Genomic DNA, 27,789 nt, shown 5'->3' with positions numbered 1-27,789 from the left:
TACTTTTAAAGAGGTATTGGAGTCATAAAAGTTGGCAATTATTACTTAAAAAGTAAAAAAATGATTGTGTACTGAGGAGCTCCGAAAAACACGTCTATCCTCTAGCCATCTCGCTAGCGCCACCCACTGTCTTGTTGAAACACCCATTTCAAGGGCATGTCCTCTTCAGCGTAAGGCAACATGACCTCTTCAAGTATTTTGACATATCCAAACTGATCCATGATACCTGGTATGCGATATATAGGCCCAACACAATAGTAGGAGAAACCTGCCCATATCATGATGCTTGCACCACCATGCTTCACTGTCTTCACTGTGAACTGTGGCTTGAATTCAGAGTTTGGGGGTCGTCGCACTGCGGCCCTTGGACCCAAAAAGAACAATTTTACTCTCATCAGTCCACAAAATATTCCTCCATTTCTCAGTTGATGTCTTCCGGGGGCCAGAGCAGGCGACATTGAAGGAAATTTGAAACTGCTGGCTAAGGCTAAGCGTAAATTTGGTAAGATTGTAATTCACGTCGGCAGTAATGACACCCGGTTACGCCAATCGGAGGTCACTAAAATTAACATTGAATCGGTGTGTAACTTTGCAAAAACAATGTCTTTCTCTGGGCCCCTCCCCTATTGGACCGGGAGTGACATGTTTAGCCACATGTTCTCCTTGAATTGCTGGTTGTCTGAGTGGTGTCCAAAAAATGAGGTGGGCTTCATAGATAATTGGCAAAGCTTCTGGGGAAAACCTGGTCTTGTTAGGAGAGACGGCATCCATCCCACTTTGGATGGAGCAGCTCTCATTTCTAGAAATATGCCCAATTTTCTTAAATCCTCCAAACCGTGACTATCCAGGGTTGGGACCAGGAAGCAGAGTTGTAGTCTTACACACCTCTCTGCAGCTTCTCTCCCCCTGCCATCCCCTCATTACCCCATCCCCGTAGAGACGGTGCCTGCTCCCAGACCACCAATAACCAGTAAAAATCTATTTAAGCATAAAATTAAAAAAGAAAAATAATATAGCACCTTCAACTGCACCACAGACTAAAACAGTTAAATGTGGTCTATTAAACATTAGGTCTCTCTCTTCTAAGTCCCTGTTAGTAAATGATATAATAATTGATCAACATATTGATTAATTCTGCCTTACAGAAACCTGGTTACAGCAGGATGAATATGTTAGTTTAAATGAGTCAACACCCCCGAGTCACACTAACTGCCAGAATGCTCGTAGCACGGGCCGAGGCGGAGGATTAGCAGCAATCTTCCATTCCAGCTTATTAATTAATCAAAAACCCAGACAGAGCTTTAATTCATTTGAAAGCTTGACTCTTAGTCTTGTCCATCCAAATTGGAAGTCCCAAAAACCAGTTTTATTTATTATTATCTATCGTCCACCTGGTCGTTACTGTGAGTTTCTCTGTGAAATTTCAGACCTTTTGTCTGACTTAGTGCTTAGCTCAGATAAGATAATTATAGTGGGCGATTTTAACATCAATCAATCAATCAATCCATTTTTTTTATATAGCGCCAAATCACAACAAACAGTTGCCCCAAGGCGCTTTATATTGTAAGGCAAGGCCATACAATAATTATGTAAAACCCCAACGGTCAAAACGACCCCCTGTGAGCAAGCACTTGGCAACAGTGGGAAGGAAAAACTCCCTTTTAACAGGAAGAAACCTCCAGCAGAACCAGGCTCAGGGAGGGGCAGTCTTCTGCTGGGACTGGTTGGGGCTGAGGGAGAGAACCAGGAAAAAGACATGCTGTGGAGGGGAGCAGAGATCGATCACTAATGATTAAATGCAGAGTGGTACATACAGAGCAAAAAGAGAAAGAAACAGTGCATCATGGGAACCCCCCAGCAGTCTACGTCTATAGCAGCATAACTAAGGGATGGTTCAGGGTCACCTGATCCAGCCCTAACTATAAGCATCTGTGTGGATGCTGTCATTCTCAGCATCCACACAGATGCTGAGAATGACAGCCTCAACACTGCATTTAATCTATTATTAGACTCAATTGGCTTTGCTCAAAATGTAAATAAGTCCACCCACCACTTCAATCATATCTTAGATCTTGTTCTGACTTATGGTATGGAAATTGAAGACTTAACAGTATTCCCTGAAAACTCCCTTCTGTCTGATCATTTCTTAATAACATTTACATTTACTCTGATGGACTACCCAGCAGTGGGGAATAAGTTTCATTACACTAGAAGTCTTTCAGAAAGCGCTGTAACTAGGTTTAAGGATATGTTTCCTTCTTTATGTTCCCTAATGCCATATACCAACACAGTGCAGAGTAGCTACCTAAACTCTGTAAGTGAGATAGAGTATCTCGTCAATAGTTTTACATCCTCATTGAAGACAACTTTGGATGCTGTAGCTCCTCTGAAAAAGAGAGCTTTAAATCAGAAGTGCCTGACTCCGTGGTATAACTCACAAACTCGCAGCTTAAAGCAGATAACCCGAAGGTTGGAGAGGAAATGGCGTCTCACTAATTTAGAAGATCTTCACTTAGCCTGGAAAAAGAGTCTGTTGCTCTATAAAAAAGCCCTCCGTAAAGCTAGGACATCTTACTACTCATCACTAATTGAAGAAAATAAGAACCCCAGGTTTCTTTTCAGCACTGTAGCCAGGCTGACAAAAAGCCAGAGCTCTATTGAGCCGAGTATTCATTTAACTTTAACTAGTAATGACTTCATGACTTTCTTTGCTAATAAAATTTTAACTATTAGAGAAAAAATTACTCATAACCATCCCAAACACGTATCGTTATCTTTGGCTGCTTTCAGTGATGCCGGTATTTGGTTAGACTCTTTCTCTCTGATTGTTCGGTCTGATTTATTTTCATTAGTTACTTCCTCCAAACCATCAACATGTCTATTAGACCCCATTCCTACCAGGCTGCTCAAGGAAGCCCTACCATTAATCAATGCTTCGATCTTAAATTTGATCAATCTATCTTTATTAGTTGGCTATGTACCACAGGCTTTTAAGCTGGCAGTAATTAAACCATTACTTAAAAAGCCATCACTTGACCCAGCTATCTTAGCTAATTATAGGCCAATCTCCAACCTTCCTTTTCTCTCAAAAATTCTTGAAAGGGTAGTTATAAAACAGCTAACTGATCATCTGCAGAGGAATGGTCTATTTGAAGAGTTTCAGTCAGGTTTTAGAATTCATCATAGTACAGAAACAGCATTAGTGAAGGTTACAAATGATCTTCTTATGGCCTCAGACAGTGGCCTCATCTCTGTGCTTGTTCTGTTAGACCTCAGTGCTGCTTTTGATACTGTTGACCATAAAATTTTATTACAGAGATTAGAGCATGCCATAGGTATTAAAGGCACTGCGCTGCGGTGGTTTGAATCATATTTATCTAATAGATTACAATTTGTTCATGTAAATGGGGAATCTTCTTCACAGACTAAGGTTAATTATGGAGTTCCACAAGGTTCTGTGCTAGGACCAATTTTATTCACTTTATACATGTTTCCCTTAGGCAGTATTATTAGACAGCATTGCATAAATTTTCACTGTTACGCAGATGATACCCAGCTTTATCTATCCATGAAGCCAGAGGACACACACCAATTAGCTAAACTGCAGGATTGTCTTACAGACATAAAGACATGGATGACCTCTAATTTCCTGCTTTTAAACTCAGATAAAACTGAAGTTATTGTACTTGGCCCCACAAATCTTAGAAACATGGTGTCTAACCAGATCCTTACTCTGGATAGCATTACCCTGACCTCTAGTAATACTGTGAGAAATCTTGGAGTCATTTTTGATCAGGATATGTCATTCAATGCGCATACTAAACAAATATGTAGGACTGCTTTTTTGCATTTGCGCAATATCTCTAAAATTAGAAAGGTCTTGTCTCAGAGTGATGCTGAAAAACTAATTCATGCATTTATTTCCTCTAGGCTGGACTATTGTAATTCATTATTATCAGGTTGTCCTAAATGTTCCCTGAAAAGCCTTCAGTTAATTCAAAATGCTGCAGCTAGAGTACTGACAGGGACTAGAAGGAGAGAGCATATCTCACCCATATTGGCCTCTCTTCATTGGCTTCCTGTTAATTCTAGAATAGAATTTAAAATTCTTCTTCTTACTTATAAGGTTTTGAATAATCAGGTCCCATCTTATCTTAGGGACCTCATAGTACCATATCACCTCAATAGACCGCTTCGCTCTCAGACTGCAGGCTTACTTGTAGTTCCTAGGGTTTGTAAGAGTAGAATGGGAGGCAGAGCCTTCAGCTTTCAGGCTCCTCTCCTGTGGAACCAGCTCCCAGTTCAGATCAGGGAGACAGACACCCTCTCTACTTTTAAGATTAGGCTTAAAACTTTCCTTTTTGCTAAAGCTTATAGTTAGGGCTGGATCAGGTGACCCTGAACCATCCCTTAGTTATGCTGCTATAGACTTAGACTGCTGGGGGGTTCCCATGATGCACTGAGTGTTTCTTTCTCTTTTTGCTCTGTATGCACCACTCTGCATTTAATCATTAGTGATCGATCTCTGCTCCCCTCCACAGCATGTCTTTTTCCTGGTTCTCTCCCTCAGCCCCAACCAGTCCCAGCAGAAGACTGCCCCTCCCTGAGCCTGGTTCTGCTGGAGGTTTCTTCCTGTTAAAAGGGAGTTTTTCCTTCCCACTGTTGCCAAGTGCTTGCTCACAGGGGGTCGTTTTGACCGTTAGGGTTTTTCAGTAATTATTGTATGGCCTTGCCTTACAATATAAGGCGCCTTGGGGCAACTGTTTGTGATTTGGCGCTATATAAATAAAACTGAATTGATTTGATTTGTTCTTTGGCAAATTGTAACCTCTTCTGCACGTCTTTTATTTAACAGAGGGACTTTGCGGGGGATTCTTGAAAATAAATTAGCTTCACACAGGCATCTTCTAACTGTCTCAGCACTTACAGGTAACTCCAGACTGTCTTTGATCATCCTGGAGCTGATCAATGGCCTTTGCCATTCTGGTTATTCTTCTATCCATTTTGATGGTTGTTTTCCGTTTTCTTCCACGCGTGTCTGTTTTGTTTTTTCCCCCATTTTAAAGCATTGGAGATCATTGTAGATGAACAGCCTATACTTTATTGCACCTGCATATAGGTTTTCCCCTCTCCAATCAACTTTTTAATCAAACTACGCTGTTCTTCTGAACAATGTCTTGAACGTCCCATTTTCCTCAGGCTTTCAAAGAGAAAAGCATGTTCAACAGGTGCTGGCTTCATCCTTAAGCCTGGTTCACACGACAGGATTTTAAAATTATCTTTAGGTTTCCAAAACCTGAGAGACCACACACGTGAAGATAAAAAAATCATGGATCTAACAGGTTTGGTCGTACAGTGTGTGGTGTTCAGCCACATGGTAATAACAACAACACTACACACGAACAGATTTAACACATGAACATTTACAGTTCAGACAGGAAATCTCGCCAAAATCTCTCGAGATTAAATGTGACTTCAGAGTAAACAAACGGAGGTACTTCGTGGACTATTTAAAACAGAGGGAAAAACGATTAAAAAAAAGGAAAAGGAAAGCCGTTCTTTAAAGAAGTGGAGACAGTGCGACCACCGGACTTTCTGGTAAGTCAGAACAGCTGTTTTGATTTTATTTTCCACTCCGTACGTCCGACACCTCGCTTTCTGATTGGCTGCACGTCACATTCAGCAGGCTGTGGGCTCGTTTGTGGTCGGAGGACACAACACACGCTGCGATATCGGGCCAAAAAAACCCAACATGTTGAATATCCCCAATTTGCGATCGGAGCGCTCCTGACGCCCTTCCGAGCAGATCAGAGCGCTCTTAACCCACCACACATGACAGGAATATCTGATAAGATTATCTTTGACGTCATCACGATTGTGGGGGCATCCTTAAGATTGTCGGAAGGGGAAGATCGGGTCCGATATCGGCCTAATTATCCTGCCGTGTGAACCCGGCTTTAAATAGAGGACACCTGATTCACACCTGTTTGTTCCACAAAACTGACGAACTCACTGACTGAATGCCACACTACTACTTTTTACTAATAGCCCAATTTCATAGCCTTAAGAGTGTGCATATCATGAATACTTAGTCTTGTTGGATTTGTGAGAATCTACTGAATCTACTGGTACCTTGTTTTCCATGTAACAATAAGAAATATACTCAAAACCTGGATTAATCTTTTTAGTCACATAGCACTACTACAACCCCTGGCAAAAATTATGGAATCACCGGCCTCAGAGGATGTTCATTCAGTTGTTTAATTTTGTAGAAAAAAAGCAGATCACAGACATGACACAAAACTAAAGTCATTTCAAATGACAACTTTCTGGCTTTAAGAAACACTATAAGAAATCAAGAAAAAAAGATTGTGGCAGTCAGTAACGGTTACTTTTTTAGACCAAGCAGAGGAAAAAAATATGGAATCACTCAATTCTGAGGAAAAAAATTATGGAATCACCCTGTAAATTTTCATCCCCCAAATTAACACCTGCATCATATCAGATCTGCTCATTGACATTGACCCTATGTGTCTTTTTGCAAGGAATGTTTTTGCAGTTTTTGCTCTATGGAAGATGCATTATCATCTTGAAAAATGATATCATCCCCAAACATCCTTTCAATCGTCCAAAATATCAACATAAACTTGTGCATTTATTGATGATGTAATGACAGCCATCTCCCCAGTGCCTTTACCTGACATGCAGCCCCATATCATCAATGACTGGCCTCTACTGGTGGTTGGCTCTCACTGCGGTATTGTAACACTTCCTGTTCCGGAGCACAGCGGTGTTTTGCTGTATCTGTTAGCTGTTTACTCTGCGCAGTTAGATTGATCTAGTTATCTAGATTACGATTTGTTTCCCAGTGTAATCTTTACGTGCCTTAACTAAAGCACTCCTTCTGCTGAATCACCTCTAAATTATTTACACATTATTCACTTTGCGTGTTTTTAGGAATCCGCTAGCTTAGCGTAGCTACTAGCTCTTAGCCGATTTAGCATGGCGGCTTCTCCTGTCTCTCCCGCACTTTTCTGCTCTGGGTGTGAAATGTTTAGTTATTCCTCGGCCTCCTTTAGCAGTAACGGTACTTGTAATAAGTGTAGCTTATTCGTAGCTTTGGAGGCCAGGCTGGGCGAACTGGAGACTCGGCTCCGCACCGTGGAAAATTCTACAGCTAGCCAGGCCCCTGTAGTCGGTGCGGACCAAGGTAGCTTAGCTGCCGTTAGTTACCCCCTGGCAGATCCCGAGCAGCCGGGAAAGCAGGCCGACTGGGTGACTGTGAGGAGGAAGCGTAGCCCTAAACAGAAGCCCCGTGTACACCGCCAACCCGTTCACATCTCTAACCGTTTTTCCCCACTCGACGACACACCCGCCGAGGATCAAACTCTGGTTATTGGCGACTCTGTTTTGAGAAATGTGAAGTTAGCGACACCAGCAACCATAGTCAATTGTCTTCCGGGGGCCAGAGCAGGCGACATTGAAGGAAATTTGAAACTGCTGGCTAAGGCTAAGCGTAAATTTGGTAAGATTGTAATTCACGTCGGCAGTAATGACACCCGGTTACGCCAATCGGAGGTCACTAAAATTAACATTAATTCGGTGTGTAACTTTGCAAAAACAATGTCGGACTCTGTAGTTTTCTCTGGGCCCCTCCCCAATCAGACCGGGAGTGACATGTTTAGCCGCATGTTCTCCTTGAATTGCTGGCTGTCTGAGTGGTGTCCAAAAAATGAGGTGGGCTACATAGATAATTGGCAAAGCTTCTGGGGAAAACCTGGTCTTGTTAGGAGAGACGGCATCCATCCCACTTTGGATGGAGCAGCTCTCATTTCTAGAAATCTGCCCAATTTTCTTAAATCCTCCAAACCGTGACTATCCAGGGTTGGGACCAGGAAGCAGAGTTGTAGTCTTACACACCTCTCTGCAGCTTCTCTCCCCCTGCCATCCCCTCATTACCCCATCCCCGTAGAGATGGTGCCTGCTCCCAGACTACCAATAACCAGCAAAAATCTATTTAAGCATAAAAATTCAAAAAGAAAAAATAATATAGCACCTTCAACTGCACCACAGACTAAAACAGTTAAATGTGGTCTATTAAACATTAGGTCTCTCTCTTCTAAGTCCCTGTTGGTAAATGATACAATAATTGATCAACATATTGATTTATTCTGCCTTACAGAAACCTGGTTACAGCAGGATGAATATGTTAGTTTAAATGAGTCAACACCCCCGAGTCACACTAACTGTCAGAATGCTCGTAGCACGGGCCGGGGCGGAGGATTAACAGCAATCTTCCATTCCAGTTTATTAATTAATCAAAAACCCAGACAGAGCTTTAATTCATTTGAAAGCTTGACTCTTAGTCTTGTCCATCCAAATTGGAAGTCCCAAAAACCAGTTTTATTTGTTATTATCTATCGTCCACCTGGTCGTTACTGTGAGTTTCTTTGTGAATTTTCAGACCTTTTGTCTGACTTAGTGCTTAGCTCAGATAAGATAATTATAGTGGGCGATTTTAACATCCACACAGATGCTGAGAATGACAGCCTCAACACTGCATTTAATCTATTATTAGACTCTATTGGCTTTGCTCAAAAAGTAAATGAGTCCACCCACCACTTTAATCAATCAATCAATCAATTTTTTTATATAGCGCCAAATCACAACAAACAGTTGCCCCAAGGCGCTTTATATTGTAAGGCAAGGCCATACAATAATTATGTAAAACCCCAACGGTCAAAACGACCCCCTGTGAGCAAGCACTTGGCTACAGTGGGAAGGAAAAACTCCCTTTTAACAGGAAGAAACCTCCAGCAGAACCAGGCTCAGGGAGGGGCAGTCTTCTGCTCGGACTGGTTGGGGCTGAGGGAGAGAACCAGGAAAAAGACATGCTGTGGAGGGGAGCAGAGATCGATCACTAATGATTAAATGCAGAGTGGTGCATACAGAGCAAAAAGAGAAAGAAACAGTGCATCATGGGATTCTCTTAGATCTTGTTCTGACTTATGGTATGGAAATAGAAGACTTAACAGTATTCCCTGAAAACTCCCTTCTGTCTGATCATTTCTTAATAACATTTACATTTACTCTGATGGACTACCCAGCAGTGGGGAATAAGTTTCATTACACTAGAAGTCTTTCAGAAAGCGCTGTAACTAGGTTTAAGGATATGATTCCTTCTTTATGTTCTCTAATGCCATATACCAACACAGTGCAGAGTAGCTACCTAAACTCTGTAAGTGAGATACAGTATCTCGTCAATAGTTTTACATCCTCATTGAAGACAACTTTGGATGCTGTAGCTCCTCTGAAAAAGAGAGCTTTAAATCAGAAGTGCCTGACTCCGTGGTATAACTCACAAACTCGTAGCTTAAAGCAGATAACCCGTAAGTTGGAGAGGAAATGGCGTCTCACTAATTTAGAAGGTCTTCACTTAGCCTGGAAAAAGAGTCTGTTGCTCTATAAAAAAGCCCTCCGTAAAGCTAGGACATCTTTCTACTCATCACTAATTGAAGAAAATAAGAACAACCCCAGGTTTCTTTTCAGCACTGTAGCCAGGCTGACAAAGAGTCAGAGCTCTATTGAGCTGAGTATTCCATTAACTTTAACTAGTAATGACTTCATGACTTTCTTTGCTAACAAAATTTTAACTATTAGAGAAAAAATTACTCATAACCATCCCAAAGACGTATCGTTATCTTTGGCTGCTTTCAGTGATGCCGGTATTTGGTTAGACTCTTTCTCTCCGATTGTTCTGTCTGAGTTATTTTCATTAGTTACTTCATCCAAACCATCAACATGTTTATTAGACCCCATTCCTACCAGGCTGCTCAAGGAAGCCCTGCCATTATTTAATGCTTCGATCTTAAATATGATCAATCTATCTTTGTTAGTTGGCTATGTACCACAGGCTTTTAAGGTGGCAGTAATTAAACCATTACTTAAAAAGCCATCACTTGACCCAGCTATCTTAGCTAATTATAGGCCAATCTCCAACCTTCCTTTTCTCTCAAAATTCTTGAAAGGGTAGTTGTAAAACAGCTAACTGATCATCTGCAGAGGAATGGTCTATTTGAAGAGTTTCAGTCAGGTTTTAGAATTCATCATAGTACAGAAACAGCATTAGTGAAGGTTACAAATGATCTTCTTATGGCCTCAGACAGTGGACTCATCTCTGTGCTTGTTCTGTTAGACCTCAGTGCTGCTTTTGATACTGTTGACCATAAAATTTTATTACAGAGATTAGAGCATGCCATAGGTATTAAAGGCACTGCGCTGCGGTGGTTTGAATCATATTTGTCTAATAGATTACAATTTGTTCATGTAAATGGGGAATCTTCTTCACAGACTAAAGTTAATTATGGAGTTCCACAAGGTTCTGTGCTAGGACCAATTTTATTCACTTTATACATGCTTCCCTTAGGCAGTATTATTAGACGGTATTGCTTAAATTTTCATTGTTACGCAGATGATTCCCAGCTTTATCTCTCCATGAAGCCAGAGGACACACACCAATTAGCTAAACTGCAGGATTGTCTTACAGACATAAAGACATGGATGACCTCTAATTTCCTGCTTTTAAACTCAGATAAAACTGAAGTTATTGTACTTGGCCCCACAAATCTTAGAAACATGGTGTCTAACCAGATCCTTACTCTGGATGGCATTACCCTGACCTCTAGTAATACTGTGAGAAATCTTGGAGTCATTTTTGATCAGGATATGTCATTCAAAGCGCATATTAAACAAATATGTAGGACTGCTTTTTTGCATTTACGCAATATCTCTAAAATCAGAAAGGTCTTGTCTCAGAGTGATGCTGAAAAACTGATTCATGCATTTGTTTCCTCTAGGCTGGACTATTGTAATTCATTATTATCAGGTTGTCCTAAAAGTTCCCTAAAAAGCCTTCAGTTAATTCAAAATGCTGCAGCTAGAGTACTGACGGGGACTAGAAGGAGAGAGCATATCTCACCCATATTGGCCTCTCTTCATTGGCTTCCTGTTAATTCTAGAATAGAATTTAAAATTCTTCTTCGTACTTATAAGGTTTTGAATAATCAGGTCCCATCTTATCTTAGGGACCTCGTAGTACCGTATCACCCCAATAGAGCGCTTCGCTCTCAGACTGCAGGCTTACTTGTAGTTCCTAGGGTTTGTAAGAGTAGAATGGGAGGCAGAGCCTTCAGCTTTCAGGCTCCTCTCCTGTGGAACCAGCTCCCAATTCAGATCAGGGAGACAGACACCCTCTCTACTTTTAAGATTAGGCTCAAAACTTTCCTTTTTGCTAAAGCTTATAGTTAGGGCTGGATCAGGTGACCCTGAACCATCCCTTAGTTATGCTGCTATAGACATAGACTGCTGGGGGGTTCCCATGATGCATTGTTTCTTTCTCTTTTTGCTCTGTATGCACCACTCTGCATTTAATCATTAGTGATCGATCTCTGCTCCCCTCCACAGCATGTCTTTCCTGGTTCTCTCCCTCAGCCCCAACCAGTCCCAGCAGAAGACTGCCCCTCCCTGAGCCTGGTTCTGCTGGAGGTTTCTTCCTGTTAAAAGGGAGTTTTTCCTTCCCACTGTAGCCAAGTGCTTGCTCACAGGGGGTCGTTTTGACCGTTGGGGTTTTACATAATTATTGTATGGCCTTGCCTTGCAATATAAAGCGCCTTGGGGCAACTGTTTGTTGTGATTTGGCGCTATATAAAAAAATTGATTGATTGATTGATTGACTGTGGAAATTTACATGTTCTCTTCAGGCAGTCATCTTTATAAATCTCATTGGAAAGGCACCAAACAAAAGTTCCAGCATCATCACCTTGCCCAATGCAGATTCGAGATTCATCACTGAATATGACTTTCATCCAGTCATCCACAGTCCACGATTGCTTTTCCTTAGCCCATTGTAACCTTGTTTTTTTCTGTTTAGGTGTTAATGATGCCTTTCGTTTAGCTTTTGTGTATGTAAATCCCATTTCCTTTAGGCGGTTTCTTACAGTTCGGTCACAGACGTTGACTCCAGTTTCCTCCCATTCGTTTCTCATTTGTTTTGTTGTACATTTTTCGATTTTTGAGACATATTGCTTTAAGTTTTCTGTCTTGATGCTTTGATGTCTTCCTTGGTCTACCAGTATGTTTGCCTTTAACAACCTTCCCATGTTGTTTGTATTTGGTCCAGAGTTTAGACACAGCTGACTGTGCACAACCAACATCTTTTGCAACATTGTGTGATGATTTACTCTCTTTTAAGAGTTTGATAATCCTCTCCTTTGTTTCAATTGACATCTCTCGTGTTGGAGCCATGATTCATGTCAGTCCACTTGGTGCAACAGCTCTCCAAGGTGTGTTCACTCCTTTTTAGATGCAGACTAACGAGCAGATCTGATATGATGCAGGTGTTAGTTTTGGGGATGAAAATTTACAGGGTGATTCCATAATTTTTTCCTCAGAATTGAGTGATTCCATATTTTTTTCCTCTGCTTGGTCTAAAAAAGTAACCGTTACTGACTGCCACAATCTTTTTTTCTTGATTTCTTATAGTGTTTCTTAAAGCCAGAAAGTTGCCATTTGAAATGACTTTAGTTTTGTGTCATGTCTGTGATCTGCTTTTTTTCTACAAAATTAAACAACTGAATGAACATCCTCCGAGGCCGGTGATTTCATAATTTTTGCCAGGGGTTGTATTATTCTGAAAACTACTGTATGTGAGGGCATTGCCATGGATGCATTGGTGGGTGCTGAGAGCAATCTTAATGGATTCTGTAGGTGATGGGGAGCCAGAAAAGGTTATGGAGTATAGGTATGTGTGCCTGTTTACGTACTTTCATCAGCACTGTTTTGAGTGTATTGGAGCCTTTGAAGGTTTTTTCCAGAGATCCCAAAGAGCAGGGACTTACAGTAGTCAAGCCCAGAGGAGATGTCCAAACCAGTGACCCAGTGTCACTCCTGGCAATTAACCCTCAGAGAACATGGCTTCTGGACAGCAACCAAATCATTCATGCTTTTGCTCTTAACCACAACAACATGTGCATTGTGCTGTTTATGAAGACATCAATGGAGGTGAAAGTCTTCTCTCTGCTGCTGTTGACATCTTTTCCTTTAGGCTATGGGCTACATGTGGAGGTCTGCGGATATTTGTATTGAACAGTAGCCTGGGTTTGTGTGTGTGATTTTGGTCATTCTGTATGTCATTCGTGACTGTCGCAGATCAGAATGTGGCTATGTGTACGCACGCACGTGAATCCGGGAGAGGAGTAGCAGAGGAGCCATTGTGACACAAGCCTTATTCATAGCACCCTCATAAAAATGCCAAGCTCCCCCATAGCACCTGCAGAAAAAAATCTCTGGAGCCGCCACTGACTCCAACAGCATTCTCTGTCAAAAAGATTTGACAAAGAAACTTTACGGATTTCTAAGATCAGTATCGGCCAACAAAAAGTATCCGTCAGGCTGTAATATGATGTATAAAGTACTGTGACATGTAACAAATTCATTAATATGCACAAAACAATCCTCAATCACTGCATCTCCTCCCAGAAGGTACCTATGGGTAAAATACCAAGTGTCAATTTAATTCAAGTCTATTATATCGCACATTTAAACACAGTTGCAGCTGCCCAAAGTGCTTCACAATAACAGCAATACAAAACTATAAAATATTAACGAAGGAAACGAATCAAAATCTAAAAATACAGAGCAAGTGTCCAACATGTTTTGTAAATATATCAAGAATCTGAAACGAAGGTTCCTTTGCAGAAACACCACAGGTCATAAATGTGTTGGAACATCATGTCCCACAGCTGAAAGCAGATGAATGGTCAGGACATATCAACTCTTACCTTCCTGCCTTTCTCGTTATCTGGGAGGTAGCAGTGTCGAGGAACCCTCGGGCGCTGAACTCTTCCCAGGGTTGGGGTGCTCATTGGTTCTGGTGAAAATGTCAACAACACAGAAGACCTTACAAGGTTTTCTTGATTTTCAATTACATCAAAATCCCTCAGGAAAAAGCATTTACAGTAAACTCGCCTAAACCCTCATTGTGTAAGCCGGACGTCCGGCATTCACGGATAAAAGCAAAAGTCCCAAGGCTTTTGAATGCTTTTCCATGTAATAAACATCGTATATAACGGATATTTGATCACATCAGACAAAACGGCCCGCCCCATCACAATGTATTTCCATTAAGAAAAAAAATCCTTGCATGTACCGGACATGCAACACAGGTATGCATGGGGTGGTGGTGAGCAAAAACTCTGACTTAATCTTTTTGCCGTTGGACGGATTGTGCAGCGAAGCGGTACAAGCCGCACGCTGAGTAAAATAAGGCCTTTTAGGAGAAAGAGGGTCAGCGCTGATCATCTGAAACGTACTTATTTGCACATTAAAGTGAAGCAGTGTGTTTGTATTTTATTTTTAAAGGATACAGTTTGGTCCACTGATTTCTCTCCACCTCACAAGATGAAGTGAAAGGACACACACTTTAAGTGAATCATGTTTAACTATTCAAAAAATACCTTTATTCGGATTTGATGAGTTTTTGTCAACAGGCTGCACAGTTTATCAGTGCAGCTGTTTCTCACAGGCTGTGTTCACCTTCACATGCAGACTGTCCACAGACCACCTGGGCTTATGGTCCTGGAAAGCTCCAAAACTCTAACGATGTGAAAAAATAAATAATTACCAGGGAAAAATAAATAATTACCCAGGAAACAGAGAGAGAGAGAGAGGAGAGGAGGGAGATAGAGAGAGAGAGAGAGAGCGAGAGAGAGAAGAGATGATGAGAGAGAGGAGAGAGAGAATATCCTAAACTCAGTGGTGGGCACAGTTCTGCTAATCGCTAATTATCAAAGCTAATGTTTTCATTATCGGATTAGCTTTTCAGTTAACCTTGAAAACCGTCAGGGACTATTAATTTTTAGACGCTAACATTTTTTTTGGCAGGCAGGCTTAACAGTTAAAAATCATTTGCGAAGTCTAAAATTAAGATTTTAGTGCCCGTCTGCTACATGTTTTGTAGCAGACAGAGAGCTATGGAGAGGTTCAGCTCAAGCCCCAGCCAGCAGAAGACTGCCCCTCCCTGAGCCTGGTTCTGCTGGCGGTTTCTTCCTGTTAAAAAAAAGTTTTTCCAATAGCTTGAATAATGCCATGAACACTGCCACCTACTGGCCAAGCTTGCTAAAACAATTTTTATTTATTTATTTATTTTTTTGTGGCAGCCTGGCAGCCAGGCCCCTTTTACTGGGGTAGAGTTGAGCTCAGCTCCTCTCAGCTGCTTTACTGCTGCAAAATAAGTAGCAAACAGGAGCCTCCAGCAGTGGGCAGAGCATCAGTTTATGTTTATGATCGGCTTTGATTCTATCAGAAACGATCGCGGTATTCAAACTCAAAATCGACTTATTAGCTGAGAATGTGCTGGAGACAATACTGAAAGTTAGCGGTTTTAGCTTTATAAAAGATTAGCTGATTAGCTGCTATCGAAGCTAACTTTTTGGTTAGCTGTGCCCACCACTGCCTAAACTTTAAAAAAATCATGGCTCGTGTAAAAAGGCTGCTTCAGTTTCACTCAGGAAATGGCACTCGTATTGAGAAAAATTGCCACATGGAATGCTTTGATTTTAACCTGTTTTGTTAAAACAAACAAAACAACAAAAAATTGAGTAACATAATATTAATTTTGACTAGAGCTGGGAAATTGAATTCAAAGTAGTGTATAGCACAATTTTATTTTAAATGTTCTGCCATATGAACGAAAGTGCCATAACGTTTGTTCTGCAAACCCTTAAGAGCATTTGATTATGCAGTTGCAGTTAAGGTGTTAACAACAACAACAGATGAGTTATGGTTTTTAATTACAGACAAACATGAAAGATTTCAAAAGAATCTTTTTTTTACTTTAAACTATTGTAATTACAAGTTATTTAATTGTTCTGAGTTATTTTCATTAGTTACTTCATCCAAACCATCAAGATGTCTATTAGACCCCATTCCTACCAGGCTGCTCAAGGAAGCTCTACCATTACTTAATGCTTCGATCTTAAATATGATCAATCTATCTTTATTAGTTGGCTATGTACCACAGGCTTTTAAGGTGGCAGTAATTAAACCATTACTTAAAAAGCCATCACTTGACCCAGCTATCTTAGCTAATTATAGGCCAATCTCCAACCTTCCTTTTCTCTCAAAAATTCTTGAAAGGGTAGTTGTAAAACAGCTAACTGATCATCTGCAGAGGAATGGTCTATTTGAAGAGTTTCTCATCTCTGTGCTTGTTCTGTTAGACCTCAGTGCTGCTTTTGATACTGTTGACCATAAAATTTTATTACAGAGATTAGAGCATGCCATAGGTATTAAAGGCACTGCGCTGCAGTGGTTTGAATAATATTTATCTAATAGATTACAATTTGTTCATGTAAATGGGGAATCTTCTTCACAGACTAAGGTTAATTATGGAGTTCCACAAGGTTCTGTGCTAGACCAATTTTATTGACTTTATACGTTTCCCTTAGGCAGTATTATTAGACGACATTGCTTACATTTTCATTGTTACGCAGATGATACCCAGCTTTATCTATCCATGAAGCCAGAGGACACACACCAATTAGCTAAACTGCAGGATTGTCTTACAGACATAAGGACATGGATGACCTCTAATTTCCTGCTTTTAAACTCAGATAAAACTGAAGTTATTGTACTTGGCCCCACAAATCTTAGAAACATGGTGTCTAACCAGATCCTTACTCTGGATGGCATTACCCTGACCTCTAGTAATACTGTGAGAAATCTTGGAGTCATTTTTGATCAGGATATGTCATTCAATGCGCATATTAAACAAATATGTAGGACTGCTTTTTTGCATTTATGCAATATCTCTAAAATTAGAAAGGTCTTGTCTCAGTGTGATGCTGAAAAACTAATTCATGCATTTATTTCCTCTAGGCTGGACTATTGTAATTCATTATTATCAGGTTGTCCTAAAAGTTCCCTGAAAAGCCTTCAGTTAATTCAAAAATGCTGCAGCTAGAGTACTAACGAGGACTAGAAGGAGAGAGCATATCTCACCCATATTGGCCTCTCTTCATTGGCTTCCTGTTAATTCTAGAATAAAATTTAAAATTCTTCTTCTTACTTATAAGGTTTTGAATAATCAGGTCCCATCTTATCTTAGGGACCTCATAGTACCATATCACCCCAATAGAGCGCTTCGCTCTCAGACTGCAGGCTTACTTGTAGTTCCTAGGGTTTGTAAGAGTAGAATGGGAGGCAGAGCCTTCAGCTTTCAGGCTCCTCTCCTGTGGAACCAGCTCCCAATTCAGATCAGGGAGACAGACACCCTCTCTACTTTTAAGATTAGGCTTAAAACTTTCCTTTTTGCTAAAGCTTATAGTTAGGGCTGGATCAGGTGACCCTGAACCATCCTTTAGTTATGCTGCTATAGACTTAGACTGCTGGGGGGTTCCCATGATGCACTGAGTGTTTCTTTCTCTTTTTGCTCTGTATGCACAACTCTGCATTTAATCATTAGTGATTGATCTCTGCTCCCCTCCACAGCATGTCTTTTTCCTGGTTCTCTCCCTCAGCCCCAACCAGTCCCAGCAGAAGACTGCCCCTCCCTGAGCCTGGTTCTGCTGGAGGTTTCTTCCTGTTAAAAGGGAGTTTTTCCTTCCCACTGTCGCCAAGTGCTTGCTCACAGGGGGTCGTTTTGACCGTTGGGGTTTTTACGTAATTATTGTATGGCCTTGCCTTACAATATAAAGCGCCTTGGGGCAACTGTTTGTTGCGATTTGGCGCTATATAAATAAAATTGTTTGATTGATTGATTAAGGATTTTATTGAATAAACTGCTGTGTATAAATTAGCAGCTCTGATGTTCCTGACACACATCTACACTATTCTGTGTTTTGGCCTGATGCCTTGTTTCTTTTGGCTTTAAAGTAAGACTGTAACAAAGATTAATAATAAAAAAAAAAACTATGGCGTTTCTTCACACAATTTGGTGCTCAAAATGCAGGCAATAGTGTTTCAGAGGGTTATACATTTCAAAATTTTCTGGGGGAAGCTGGTCCCGCTCTCCCCTATTACCCAGCGCTCAGCACGCGGTTTGCTGCAAGGAGAACTTGAGCGGCTGTAGGAGGACTTTTCCCCCAGCGCTCAGTGCGGGGCTCACTGCTGGAGAACTTTAGTGGCTTCGGTTCTGTCGACTACACCGTCTAGAACCACTTTAAAATTAAAATGGGCATGTAAAAGTTCCGTGCCCTTCTCCATGTCAGTGGCAGCAGTCAACGACAGACTTGCAAAAAAAACAAAAAAACAAAAACTGCATTAATGTGTGATAAAAAAAATTGTTGCCGTTAATTAATGAATGCGATAATGCGTTAACTTGTCCAGCCCTAATTCTGACTTTGACTGAAAAGTCATAAAACAGACCACCAGCACAGCTGTGTACAAAATGAAGTTCAGCACTGACACACTCTGATTCGAGGAAAGTGGGCACCTAATTTTCTTCATTAAAAGACTGGCCATTCATTTCTTTCAAACTGTGCTCAGACACGGGACCTAAATGAGGCAGGGTGTAATTCAAGGGCCGGGGATTATTAACAAAATGCTGCTTGCTGACTGCACTGTAATATCATGTGAGGTTTCACACATATCCCTGGGTGTGGAGAACCAAGCCGCTTTAGATCAGAGCCCTCTGCGGGGCTGCAAACCCTCCCCGCAGCCTGACGCGCACCTGCTGAATGTCTGAGACCGCAAAGGGCTGTGATTTGTCACATTTACTTAACTTTTTCACTCCTTCCTCCTCTGTCACATTTTAAAACTTTTTGCAGTCCGCACACTGATTACATTTCAATCAGGGATCAAACCCGTTTGGCAGAAAAGTCCACAAAAATATGACCAACTTTAGAACACAAAGTCAGAAAAAAAATGCTCAGATGACCTGCAATTCATGGAGAAAAATTGTACGTACAGTAGGTTTGGAGGTTGATCATAGTATAAAGAAGTGGAGCTCATTGAGGGACAAATTAATCCAGAAAAAAACGCTGTTCCCGCTGTAAATTGCATACAGACGCGACAGAGAACTTTAAAGAGTCAAGCGCACGTTGACGTCATTGCATGGCCACGGAGTACAGAGTTGCAGAAGCATAAATCAGGCTTTAGGATTTTAAGGGACTACTGTGCAATGGACTTAGAACAAAAGAGTGACTCATTTTCCCAGTTTTATACATAAACAGATTTTGATTACAACAGACAAAATTCGCTGGTCCACCTGAATCCATTACATGTGAGTTTTACTGTATTGCCATCGTTACCCTCTGTGAAATAATTTCAGAGATTTGCTACTTCACACTTTAAGAACGGCTGCAGACTTCTTTAAATGTTAACTTGCTGGATGATTCCTCATACATCCAGTGGAACAGGCCTGGAGAAGCAAGTGAAACTCCACACAGTCCCTCTTTGTCTTCATTAAAGTTGAAAACATAACTAGAAGAAGATTTCATTAATTTCATTTAAGGCGTGATGTTATACACATTTTCAGTCACCAAGTTGATGCATCATAAAAACACATTCAGATCTTCCAGGTGAAATGAGCCATTTCAGATTTTTTTTAATTTTATTTTTAGTAGCAGGGATCCTTCTTTGACCCCAAAACAGACAAAAGTTAGGACAGTACCAAAACTGCAAATAATCCCCCGCCTCCAGAAGAGACGGGGCGGATTAGGAAATTTAGGCAGAGTAATGAGGTAAAACTCAGTGGAAACATGTATTGTTGTCAGGTATATCAGTATTCCAGATCTTTTTTGGATGACGTGTGCTCTGGACCAAAGACAAAAAGGACCATCCACACTGTTGCCAGCAACAAGTCCAAAAGCCAGGTCCTGTCATAGTCTGGGGTTGTGTCAGTGGTCTTGGAAAAGCTAATTTACACTTCTGTAATGGCAGCATTAATGCAGCAACATACAGTAGTGTTCAGAATAATAGTAGTACTATGTGACTAAAAAGATTAATCCAGGTTTTGAGTATATTTCTTATTGTTACATGGGAAACAAGGTACCAGTAGATTCAGTAGATTCTCACAAATCCAACAAGACCAAGCATTCATGATATGCACACTCTTAAGGCTATGAAATTGGGCTATTAGTAAAAAAAAAAAGTAGAAAAGGGGGTGTTCACAATAATAGTAGCATCTGCTGTTGACGCTACAAACTCAAAACTATTATGTTCAAACTGCTTTTTTAGCAATCCTGTGAATCACTAAACTAGTATTTAGTTGCATAACCACAGTTTTCATGATTTCTTCACATCTGCGAGGCATTAATTTAGTTGGTTTGGAACCAAGATTTTGCTTGTTTACTAGTGTGCTTGGGGTCATTGTCTTGTTGAAACACCCATTTCAAGGGCATGTCCTCTTCAGCACAAGGCAACATGACCTCTTCAAGTATTTTGACATATCCAAACTGATCCATGATACCTGGTATGCGATATATAGGCCCAACACCATAGTAGGAGAAACATGTCCATAACATGATGCTTGCACCACCATGATTCACTGTCTTCACTGTGAACTGTGGCTTGAATTCAGAGTTTGGGGGTCATCTCACTGCGGCCCTTGGACCCAAAAAGAACAATTTTACTCTCATCAGTCCACAAAATATTCCTCCATTTCTCTTTAGGCCAGTTGATGTCTTCCGGGGGCCAGAGCAGGCGACATTGAAGGAAATTTGAAACTGCTGGCTAAGGCTAAGCGTAAATTTTGTAAGATTGTAATTCACGTCGGCAGTAATGACACCCGGTTACGCCAATCGGAGGTCACTAAAATTAACATGACAAAACAATGTCGGACTCTGTAGTTTTCTCTGGGCCCCTCCCCAATCGGACCGGGAATGACATGTTTAGCCGCATGTTCTCCTTGAATTGCTGGCTGTCTGAGTGGTGTCCAAAAAATGAGGTAGGCTTCATAGATAATTGGCAAAGCTTCTTTTATTTAACAGAGGGACTTTGCGGGGGATTCTTGCAAATAAATTAGCTTCACACAGGCGTCTTCTAACTGTCACAGCACTTACAGGTAACTCCAGACTGTCTTTGATCATCCTGGAGCTGATCAGTGGGTGAGCCTTTGCCATTCTGGTTATTCTTCTATCCATTTTGATGGTTGTTTTCCCATTTTCTTCCACACGTCTGTTTTTTTTTTTTTTTGTCCATTTTAAAGCATTGGAGATCATTGTAGATGAACAGCCTATAATTTTTTGCACCTGCGTATAAGTTTTCCCCTCTCCAATCAACATTTTAATCAAACTACACTGTTCTTCTGAACAATGTCTTGAACGTCCCATTTTCCTCAGGCTTTCAAAGAGAAAATTATGTTCAACAGGTGCTGGCTTCATCCTTAAATAGGGGACACCTGATTCACACCTGTTTGTTCCACAAAATTGATGAACTCATTGACTGAAAGCCACACTACTATTATTGTGAACACTACTGTATGGAGCAACATATGCTGCCTTCAAGACAACATCTTTTCCACAGATGTTCACACATTTTTCAACAACGCAAAATGACATTTTGGACACATTACAAAGACATTGCTGCAGAAGAAGTGAGTATGGGTACTGGACTGGCCTGCCTACAGTCCAGACCTGTCCCCAGTAGGGAACATGTGGACAGTTTTGACAGGAAAAATAAAAATAAAATACAAAGTGAGGACTCCGTACTGTTGGATGTCTTAAGATGTGGTTTCTTGGTGTCCTCAGCATCAAAATGTCTGCAGTGTTATGAGAAAGAATAGCAACATTATAAAGTGGTAAATACCTCAGTGTCACTTCATACTGTCTGCAATGAAATCCAAGTCTATATGGTATGTTCTACATTGTCCCAAATGTTTCTCAGTGGCTCAAAGAGCTTTTTGTTATCGTGTACCCGTTCTGTGGAATGGTCTTCTTGTGACCGTGAGGCAGTCAGCATCCATGGACATTTTTACGTCAAGAATTAAAACCTATTTTTATTCTCTTTCTTATGAATAGTTTTTTTTTCTGTTTTACTCTTTTACTTCTGTTTTTAATTATGTATTTGAATTTTAAAATTTTATTTATTTATTTTAATTTTTATGTTGAACTGTTCTGTGTGAGGTGCCTTAGGACAGCTTTTGTTGTGATTTGGCGCTTTATAAGCTGATTAAATTGAAATTAATTTTGATTTAGGGTTAGACAGATCTGTCCTTCTTTGCTAATACCACTTTCCTGTGCACGTGTCTGTGTCTTCTGTAACTAAACTCCTTGGGGACGCGTCGTTTGAACAGATGTGATGTGACTTGGATACTGTTGCTCTCCTCCGTGTGTCATTTGTGGGCTTTCCAGGGGCCACAGACTGTGGAGCTAATAAAGTATCCTGCTGTGCTTCAACAGTTTCACATTAAACTGTCAAAACAGTTACCTCCTAGTTTTTACTTGTGTCTAACCCGTGGCTATTTCACCTTCATTAAATGCCACCAAACTACCCAAGTAAACTTTGTGGAACCCGGTGGAACAGAAAACTTTTACATTCTGAGGAGGATCAGCAAAATGTACTGGAGGCAGGAACATTTACAACATCCTGACCCGAGCGGCAGGATGACCTTCAGTATCTTCTCGTCTGTTGTTAAAAGACCTTCTCTTATTCTGTCTACCCAGGCGGTGGGGGGCAGAGATGGATCTGACAGTTGCTGTCCTGGCAGGAACAGCACTGTCTGGCATTCTGCAGATGAATCAAATCAAATCAATTTCATTTATATAGCGCCAAATCACAACAAACAGTTGCCCCAAGGCGCTTCATATTGCAAGGCAAAGCCATACAATAATTACAGAAAAACCCCAACTGTCAAAACGACCCCCTGTGAGCAAGCACTTGGCGACAGTGGGAAGGAAAAACTCCCTTTTAACAGGAAGAAACCTCCAGCAGATCCAGGCTCAGGGAGGGGCAGTCTTCTGCTGGGACTGGTTGGGGCTGAGGGGAGAGAATCAGGAAAAAGACATGCTGTGGAGGGGAGCAGAGATCAATCACTAATGATTAAATGCAGAGTGGTGCATACAGAGCAAAAAGAGAAAGAAACACTCAGTGCATCATGGGAACCCCCCAGCAGTCTAAGTCTATAGTAGCATAACTAAGGGATGGTTCAGGGTCACCTGATCCAGCCCTAACTATAAGCTTTAGCAAAAAGGAAAGTTTTAAGCCTAATCTTAAAAGTAGAGAGGGTGTCTGTCTCCCTGATCCGAATTGGGAGCTGGTTCCACAGGAGAGGAGCCTGAAAGCTGAAGGCTCTGCCTCCCATTCTACTCTTACAAACCCTAGGAACTACAAGTAAGCCTGCAGTCTGAGAGCGAAGCGCTCTATTGGGGTGATATGGTACTATGAGGTCCCTAAGATAAGATGGGACCTGATTATTCAAAACCTTATAAGTAAGAAGAAGAATTTTAAATTCTATTCTAGAATTAACAGGAAGCCAATGAAGAGAGGCCAATATGGGTGAGATATGCTCTCTCCTTCTAGTCCCTGTCAGTACTCTAGCTGCAGCATGTTGAATTAACTGAAGGCTTTTCAGGGAACTTTTAGGACAACCTGATAATAATGAATTACAATAGTCCAGCCTAGAGGAAATAAATGCATGAACTATCTATAATTATCTTATCTGAGCTAAGCACTAAGTCAGACAAAAGGTCCGAAAATTCACAGAGAAACTCACAGTAACGACCAAGAGGACGATAGATAATAACAAATAAAACTGGTTTTTGGGACTTCCAATTTGGATGGACAAGACTAAGAGACAAGCTTTCAAATGAATTAAAGCTCTGTCTGGGTTTTTGATTAATTAATAAGCTGGAGTGGAAGATTGCTGCTAATCCTCCGCCTCGGCCCGTGCTACGAGCATTCTGGCAGTTAGTGTGACTCGGGGGTGTTGACTCATTTAAGCTAACATATTCATCCTGCTGTAACCAGGTTTCTGTAAGGCAGAATAAATCAATATGTTGATCCATTATTATATCATTTACTTACAGGGACTTAGAAGAGAGAGACCTAGTGTTTAATAGACCACATTTAACTGTTTTAGTCTGTGGTGCAGTTGAAGGTGCTATATTATTTTTTCTTTTTGAATTTTTATGCTTAAATAGATTTTTACTGGTTATTGGTAGTCTGGGAGCAGGCACCGTCTCTACGGGGATGGGGTAATGAGGGGATGGCAGGGGGAGAGAAGCTGCAGAGAGGTGTGTAAGACTACAACTCTGCTTCCTGGTCCCAACCCTGGATAGTCACGGTTTGGAGGATTTAAGAAAATTGGCCAGATTTCTAGAAATGAGAGCTGCTCCATCCAAAGTGGGATGGATGCCGTCTCTCCTAACAAGACCAGGTTTTCCCCAGAAGCTTTGCCAATTATCTATGAAGCCCACCTCATTTTTTGGACACCACTCAGACAGCCAGCAATTCAAGGAGAACATGCGGCTAAACATGTCACTCCCGGTCCGATTGGGGAGGGGCCCAGAGAAGACTACGTTTTTGCAAAGTTACACACCGATTCAATGTTAATTTTAGTGACCTCCGACTGGCGTAACCGGGTGTCATTACTGCCGACGTGAATTACAATCTTACCAAATTTACCCTTAGCCTTAGCCAGCAGTTTCAAATTTCCTTCGATGTCGCCTGCTCTGGCCCCCGGAAGACAATTGACTATGGTTGCTGGTGTCGCTAACTTCAAAGCCAAAACACTTGATGTCCTGCTGTTCAAAGTGTCAGAGGGTTACCTTCAACGCTGTGGTCTTGTGCGTGTCTCCTCGTTTTGTATTCTCCCAGGCCTGCCTGTTCTGTGGTGACCAGTTTCCACTCATTTTCAACTGAAAGTGTTCATGTTTGGCATTAAAACAGCTCTGATAAGATAACGTTTGGTGGTGCAGATGGTAAAGTCACTGGTCATCTAAACAGACACAGTCACCTCAGCTCCCCCGACTCAAACCCAAAACAAGCACTCATTCAAGAGATGAAACACCAACCAACCAGCCAAGGAGGATCTGGGTCATGTGATCATCACCATGTAATGATTCTATAAGTCAAAAATTGGTTTATGAATAACAAAATTTTCTGGAGGCATGGTGCTCGAGTCAAGGAAGGAAGGGCACATTTTGGAGGCAATCAGAAGCTGCCTCAAAATGCGCTTTAATGTCCAGCACTGTCTGATGTTTTTCCTTTCATCTTGTTTAATATTCTACCCTTATGATGTCACAAAGGTTTGATGGAGCCAAGTCATAAACCTGCCATGCTGCTACCTGGTGGAGGTCAGAGTATGCCTTCCATTTTAAGATCCGAACTCTTCCCTTGTTTTAAAATGACTTTTTTTTTTTTACACTCATCAACACTCAAACATCAACTTGGGCTCCACAAAACAGCATGTCTGGCAAGCGGCTAAACCGCTAGTGAAATGGGTTGAACCGGTTTATGCTCAAAAACTAGTGAGTCAATGACTTTGTTAACAAACATAAGATTAACTTAATTTATCCTGAAGGAAATGATTTAATCAGAGTACAGAAACACTGAACAATGTTTTTGTTTTACAATAAGTACAACAAATTTACTCTGAGTAACTCTGTTTATGTATTCATCGTGGAACATCAAGGAAGATCAACAACACCAGACGCAGAAAGCCAATGTACGGGCCCAACAGTAAATCTGAAGCTGCACCTCTCCATCCTTCTGTTCCCAGAGTGTGTGATGCTGTGAACTCAATCTGAAGTGACGATGGTCACAGAGGGACAGAGTCTCCACTGCTACTTAGACTTCTCCTGTCATCAAGTACAACCCCAATTCCAGTGAAGCTGGGACGTTGTGTAAAAAAAAACAAAAAAACAGAATACAATGATTTGCAAATCCTCTTCAACCTATATTCAATTAAATACACCACAAAGACAAGATATTTAATGTTCAAATTGATAAACTTTGTTGTTTTTGTGCAAATATTTGCTCATTTTGAAATGGATGCCTGCAAAATGTTTCAAAAAAGTTGGGATGGGGCAACAAAATACTGGAATGGAATGGTCATAGAACACCTAATTGGAAACAGGTGAGTGTCATGATTGGGTATAAAAGGAGCATCCCCAAAAGGCTCAGCCATTCACAAACAAAGATGGGGTGAGGATCACCACTTTGTGAACAACTGCGTGAAAAAATAGTCCAACAGTTTACGAACAATGTTTCTCAATGTTCAATTGCAAGGAATTTAGGGATTCCATCATCTACAGTCCATAATATAATCAGAGGATTCAGAGAATCTGGAGAACTTTCTACACGTAAGCGACAAGGCCGAAAACAAACATTGAATGCCAATGACCTTCGATCCCTCACGCAGCACTGCATTAAAAACCAACATCATTGTGTAAAGAATTTTACCGCGTGGGCTCAGGAACACTTCAGAAAATCATTGTCAGTTAACACAGTTCGTCGCTACATCTACAAGCGCAAGTTAAAGCTCTACCATGCAAAGCGAAAGCCATACATCAACAACATCCAGAAATGCCGCCGCCTTCTCTGGGCCCGAGCTCATTTGAAATGGACAGATGCAAAGTGGAAAAATGTGCTGTGGTCTGACGAGTCCACATTTCAAATTGTTTTTGGAAATCATGGACGTCTTGTCCTGTGGACAAAAGAAGAAAAAGACCATCCAGATTGTTACCAGCCCAAAGTTCAAAAGCCAGCATCTGTGATGGTATGAGAGTGTTAGTGTCCATGGCATGGACAACTTACACATCTGTGATGGCACCATCAATGTTGAAAGGTACATCCAGGTTTTGGAGCAACACATGCTGCCATCCAAGCAACATCTTTTTCAGGGACGTCCCTGGTTATTTCAGCAAGACAATGCCAAGCCACATTCTGCATGTGTTACATCAGCATGGCTTCATAGTAAAAGAGTGCAGGTACTAGACTGGCCTGCCTGCAGTCCAGATCTGTCACCCATTGAAAATGTGTGGCGCATTATGAAGCACAAAATACAACAACAGAGACATATTTTGTGCGACTGTTGAACAAATGAAGTCGTACATCAAGCAAGAATGGGAAAGAATTCCACCTACAAAGCTTCAACAATTAGTCTCCTCAGTTCGCTTATTGAGTGTTGTTAGAAGGTGATGTAACACAGTGGTAAACATACCACTGTCCCAGCTTTTTTGAAATGTGTTGCAGGCATCCATTTGAAAATGAGCAAATATTTGCACAAAAACAATATAGTTTATCAGTTTGAACATTAAATATCTTGTCTTTGTGGTGTATTCAACTGAATATAGGTTGAAGAGGATTTGCAAATCATTGTATTCTGTTTTTATTTACATTTTGCACAACATCCCAACTTCATTTGAATTGGGGTTGTAAAAGCGGCTTCGATATTTGGGTGATTCTTAGACTACGGGCACTTATTATCCTTTGATCATATTGTATGAAAAACAGAAAAAAGGGGAAATTTCACACTTTTATAGTTATCTTTACAATGAAAGTGTTTTAAGAAATTTGTTCTAGTAGTCTATGATGACTTTTTCACCTTTTTTCAGCATCATTATATGCAAATATTGCCGTTTTGTGCTTGTCCCACACCCAGACTTTTGATCTTCAATGATCAAAATGAATGGTAAAAAAATGTTTTTTCTAATGTTTTAAAATATCTCTGAATAAAATATCAGTAAAATAATCAAAACATAATCGGGGTATTCAAAGTCATACAACCGTTGTGATTTTTTTTAAACAAAAATGTAGTTGTCCCACACTACTGCTGTAATTTCCACCACA

At 40.9% G+C, this 27,789-nt stretch overlaps 1 protein-coding gene across 1 annotated transcript in view; it reads right to left on the bottom strand.

Moving 5' to 3' along the window:
- dtx1 (deltex 1, E3 ubiquitin ligase) overlaps positions 1 to 27,789 on the bottom strand; it is a 243,094-nt gene that overhangs the window by 16,464 nt on the left and 198,841 nt on the right. Inside the window, 2 exon segments of the mRNA XM_034169704.1 lie at positions 13,839 to 13,881; positions 13,883 to 13,927. Of these exon segments, the coding sequence (XP_034025595.1) occupies positions 13,839 to 13,881; positions 13,883 to 13,927 (88 nt within the window).

This window comes from Thalassophryne amazonica, chromosome 5 (genome assembly GCF_902500255.1).
Source record: "Thalassophryne amazonica chromosome 5, fThaAma1.1, whole genome shotgun sequence".
Classification (NCBI taxonomy): domain Eukaryota; kingdom Metazoa; phylum Chordata; class Actinopteri; order Batrachoidiformes; family Batrachoididae; genus Thalassophryne; species Thalassophryne amazonica.
The sequence above is the reverse complement of the archived record's forward strand: the minus strand, read 5'-3'. Positions and strand labels throughout refer to the sequence as shown.